Below are 5369 nucleotides of genomic sequence, written 5' to 3' on the forward strand. Positions count from 1 at the left end.
GAGGACCAGAACCAGCCAGGAACTCGGATCCAGATAGACCTTCACATTCAGCTGCTGATGACAAGATGTTACCCGCATCTGAACCCCGGACCAGTTGGGAAGGAGAGCCGCTTCGAGGGCTGGAGGAGGCTAATATCATCAAGTTCCCATTTAGTCCTGTCTCTGTGAAGAGTGAAGAAGACGATGAAGAGAAACCTCAGTCCTCACAGCTTCATCAAAGACTCACTGAACAGATGGAAACAGAAACTGATGGAGAGGACTGTGGAGGACCAGAACCAGCCAGGAACTCGGATCCAGATAGACCTTCACATTCAGCTGCTGATGACAAGATGTTACCCGCATCTGAACCCCGGACCAGTTGGGAAGGAGAGACGCTTCGAGGGCTGGAGGAGGCTGATATCATCAAGTTCCCATTTAGTCCTGTCTCTGTGAAGAGTGAAGAAGACGATGAAGAGAAACCTCAGTCCTCACAGGTTCATCAAAGACTCACTGAACAGATGGAAACAGAAACTGATGGAGAGGACTGTGGAGGACCAGAACCAGCCAGGAACTCGGATCCAGATAGACCTTCACATTCAGCTGCTGATGACAAGATGTTACCCGCATCTGAACCCCGGACCAGTTGGGAAGGAGAGACGCTTCGAGGGCTGGAGGAGGCTGATATCATCAAGTTCCCATTTAGTCCTGTCTCTGTGAAAGTGAAGAAGACGATGAAGAGAAACCTCAGTCCTCACAGGTTCATCAAAGACTCACTGAACAGATGGAAACAGAAACTGATGGAGAGGACTGTGGAGGACCAGAACCAGCCAGGAACTCGGATCCAGATAGACCTTCACATTCAGCTGCTGATGACAAGATGTTACCCGCATCTGAACCCCGGACCAGTTGGGAAGGAGAGCCGCTTCGAGGGCTGGAGGAGGCTGATATCATCAAGTTCCCATTTAGTCCTGTCTCTGTGAAGAGTGAAGAAGACGATGAAGAGAAACCTCAGTCCCCACAGCTTCATCAAAGACTCACTGAACAGATGGAAACAGAAACTGATGGAGAGGACTGTGGAGGACCAGAACCAGCCAGGAACTCGGATCCAGATAGACCTTCACATTCAGCTGCTGATGACAAGATGTTACCCGCATCTGAACCCCGGACCAGTTGGGAAGGAGAGCCGCTTCGAGGGCTGGAGGAGGCTGATATCATCAAGTTCCCATTTAGTCCTGTCTCTGTGAAGAGTGAAGAAGACGATGAAGAGAAACCTCAGTCCCCACAGCTTCATCAAAGACTCACTGAACAGATGGAAACAGAAACTGATGGAGAGGACTGTGGAGGACCAGAACCAGCCAGGAACTCGGATCCAGATAGACCTTCACATTCAGCTGCTGATGACAAGACTGAAAACTCTTCTGATCCTGAAACTGATGACAGTTGTGACTGGGAGGAGACCAGGGAACCTCAGTCAGGTTCAAACTCTCTGCAAAAACATGAAGTACCTGGACGTGACCAGGAATGTAGTACTGGAACAACATCAAGGAGCACCTCTGAATGTGCTGCAAACTCTGGCCACAAGGGACGTCTGCAGAAACACAATGGATGCCAAAAAGGAGAGAAACCATTCAGCTGCTCAGTTTGTGGTAAAAGATACACCTTGAAGAGCTCCTTAACGCGTCATATGATACTTCATTCAGAAGAAAAAGTTTTCAGCTGCTCCGTTTGTAAAAACACTTTTCTATGCAGAGAAGAGTTTAAGAAGCACATGAAAATTCACAAAAGGAAGAAGAAACAATACAGCTGCAGTGTTTGTGGCAAAAGATTCTCCAGGCGGTCCCAGTTTAAAAAACATCAGTGTGTTGGTCGTCAGTCCTCACAGGTTCATCAAGGCCAAACTGAAGAGACCAGAGATGAGGAGCTTGTGAAAACAGAAGCTGGTGGAGAGGTCTGTGGAGGACTGGAGCCAGCGAGGAACTCTGATACAGATCTACAACCATCGACAAATGACAAGACTTCACCCTTCTCTGGACCTAGGACTGATTTGGAGGAGAACAGGGAACCTCAGTCAGGTTCAAACCCTGTGCAAAATAATACTCAATGCAACACTGGTAAGAAACCATTTAGCTGCGCAGAGTGTGGGAAACTGTTTTGCAAAAAATCTAAAATGAAGACGCACATGAAAAATCACACAAGAGATGAACTATTTAGTTGTTCAGTTTGCAGTAAAGTATTTAATCGGAGGATACATCTGAAAGAACACAAGGCAACCCACACAAAGGATTACAACTGCAGTGTTTGTGGCAAAAGATTCACCAGGCGGTCCAAGTTTATAAAACATCAGTGTGTTGACCGTCAGTCCTCACAGCTTCATCAAGGCCTACCAGAAGAGAACAGAGATGAGGAGCTTGTGAAAGCAGAAGCTGGTGGAGAGGACTGTGGAGGACTGGAGCCAGCGAGGAACTCGGATACAGATTTACAATCATCGACAAATGACAAGACTTCACCCTTCTCTGGACCTAGGACTGATTTGGAGGAGAACAGGGAACCTCAGTCAGGTTCAAACCCTGTGCAAAACAATACTCAATGCAACACTGGTAAGAAACCATTTAGCTGCGCAGAGTGTGGGAAACTGTTTTGCAAAAAATCTAAAATGAAGACGCACATGAAAAATCACACAAGAGATGAACTATTTAGTTGTTCAGTTTGCAGTAAAGTATTTAATCGGAGGATACATCTGAAAGAACACAAGGCAACCCACACAAAGGATTACAACTGCAGTGTTTGTGGCAAAAGATTCACCAGGCGGTCCAAGTTTAAAAAACATCAGTGTGTTGACCGTCAGTCCTCACAGCTTCATCAAGGCCTACCAGAAGAGAACAGAGATGAGGAGCTTGTGAAAGCAGAAGCTGGTGGAGAGGACTGTGGAGGACTGGAGCCAGTGAGGAACTTGAACAAAGAGGGACATTTACAACCAGCGACTGATGACAAGACTTCACAGTTCTCTGAACCTAAGGCTGATTTGGAGGAGACCAGGGAGCCTCAGTCAGGTTCAAACCCTCTGCAAAGCAATGAAGTACCTCTGCAGGAACACATTGGACTTCAAACACCAGAGCTCCCACACATAAAAGAGAAGTCCAGCCCCAGCATGGACCAGGAGGACCCACCAGAGCGCCCGCTCATTAAAGAGGAACAGGATGAACTCTGGACCAGTCAGGAGGGAAAGCAGCTTCAAGAGCATCAAAGACTAACTGAGCACATGGAAACAAAAACTGATGGAGATGACTGTGGAGGACCAGAACCAGCCAGGAACTCCGATCCAGATGGACATTTTCAACCTGAGGTTGATGACAAGATGTCCCACTCTGAACCTAAGACTGATGACAGTTGTGATTGGGAGGAGACCAGGGAGCCTCAGTCAGGTTCAAAGCCTTCACAAAACAATGAAGTACCTGTAAGTGATCAGGAATGTAGTACTGTAAAAACATCAAGTAGCTCCTCTGAATGTGCAACAAGCTCTGGCCACAAACCCAATGAAGTACCTGTAAGTGATCAGGAATGTAGTACTGTAAAAACATCAAGTAGCTCCTCTGAATGTGCAACAAGCTCTGGCCACAAACCCAATGAAGTACCTGTAAGTGATCAGGAATGTAGTACTGTAAAAACACCAAGTAGCTCCTCTGAATGTGCAACAAGCTCTGGCCGCAAGGGACGTCTGCAGAAACAGAATAAAGTCCAACAAGAGATGCCATTTACTTGCTCAGTTTGTGGTAAGGGATACTTAGGGAAGAACTCCTTAACGGGACATATGAGAATTCATCGAGAAGTAAAAGATTTCAGCTGCTCAGATTGTGATAAAAAGTTTCATTCAAGAAACAGTCTGTCCAAACACAAGAAAAACGACCACGCTGGGGAGATGCCGTTTACTTGTTATATCTGTGGTAAAAGATTCGTACTACAGAAACAGCTGAGTCGACACATGAATGTAGGGCTGCATTTAACAGTTCTTTCTTAATTAATAAATCAGAAGACTGTTTTTGTTATTACTCAATTAAAGTTGGAGTAGGTGCCAATTCAGAAAATATGTTTTCATGATCTGTTAGCTGTCCGTTCTGTGTGCGTGCTTAAACAATATCTGGCGTTTGTTTTCAAAGTGGGAAACCACCGCACATGTTCTGTGTCAGTAACGTTAACACGAGGGTTTCATGACCGTCGCAGTCTGTCAGGGTCTTCCTGACGCTTTAGTTCTATACTTCAGACAGAAGATTTTTTTTCCTCTTTCAGCTCTGTGACCATATTTACTTTGACAAGTTAGTGCAACTCTTTCAGGATAAAGATTCATTTTGAAATTATATATTTTTTTAAACATATTTTACTGGACATTTTCGCAGCTTCAACATGTCTTCAGTGGTTTTTAAACAGTGTTTGTTAATAATTCATTTTCTGTTGATTTATGACATGAAACCATTGTCAACATTTTAAGTTTCTGATTAAAATGTGTAATGCTGTAATGACTGTGTTGAACTATCATTTGGAAAACCAGATAGTTATGGAAATTACGTCATTTATAGATCATCTGTAGCAGTAACTGTAAATGATCCAAATGCAACGTATGAAAGTGAGTAATGGTTGCTAAATTATGGCAACATAGTGACATGTAATATAATTTAATTGATTTTAAGTACTACAATTTTGAGTGAAAAGTATTAATTTAATTTAACTAAATAAAGTACGTGATAATAAAAGCAACGGTTATTATCGATTATTGCAAGTAATAAGTAAGTCATCCTAAATCAATTTCACAAAAAAAGTGATTTATATTTACTAAATATCTGGGTAAAAATTATTTTAATTCATTAATAAACACATTGTTGCTTAATTCAACACATTTACACGGCTATAGGGTAGTGTGGGATAAGACGCCCCCCTATGCTCAATGTCTATTTGTCTAATATTTTATAGGGTTTTTTGTATCTTTGAGATGGCCATGCTTAGGTTAACATAATATAAAGTAAAATAAATGCCTACAGTTGAGAAATTGTTTAGAATTTAATCAAATGTAAATTTTAGGAGAATGGCATTTTCGCAGCTAGTGGGGAAAGATGGTATTTCTCAGTCTTACTCAGGTTGCTGGAACTTCATTAGCAGAACGTCTGAGGTCAAATATGTGCATGTTAGCTAGAAATGACGATCAACCCCAAACATACTAATCTAGCATTTTACTACTTTAAACAAAAACTATAAAAATCTTTCACTCTAAACAATTGCATAACTTATGTTAAGGTTCGCCTTACTGTAAATACACACTATATATATATATATATGTGTGTGTGTGTGTATTAATAGTAAATTGAACACAATAAAAAAAAATTGTAACAGTTTTTTCCCCC

The 5369-nt window shown here is 42.6% G+C and overlaps 1 protein-coding gene across 1 annotated transcript; it reads left to right on the top strand.

Annotated features, from left to right (window-relative positions):
- The first annotated feature begins 727 nt into the window (after nt 1–727).
- On the top strand, nt 728–4490 carry LOC119896620 (zinc finger protein 91-like). The gene is made up of 2 exons (XM_038710136.1): nt 728–1100; nt 1365–4490. The coding sequence occupies exons 1-2, from the start codon at nt 761–763 to the stop codon at nt 3992–3994; spliced, it is 2970 nt and encodes a 989-aa protein (XP_038566064.1). The 5' UTR covers nt 728–760; the 3' UTR covers nt 3995–4490.
- Nucleotides 4491–5369: the final 879 nt, after the last annotated feature.

This window comes from Micropterus salmoides, unplaced genomic scaffold (genome assembly GCF_014851395.1).
Source record: "Micropterus salmoides isolate LMB-PRFRI ecotype aquatic unplaced genomic scaffold, ASM1485139v1 Ms_hic_scaffold_1, whole genome shotgun sequence".
In the NCBI taxonomy this organism is placed as follows: Eukaryota; Metazoa; Chordata; class Actinopteri; order Centrarchiformes; family Centrarchidae; genus Micropterus; species Micropterus salmoides.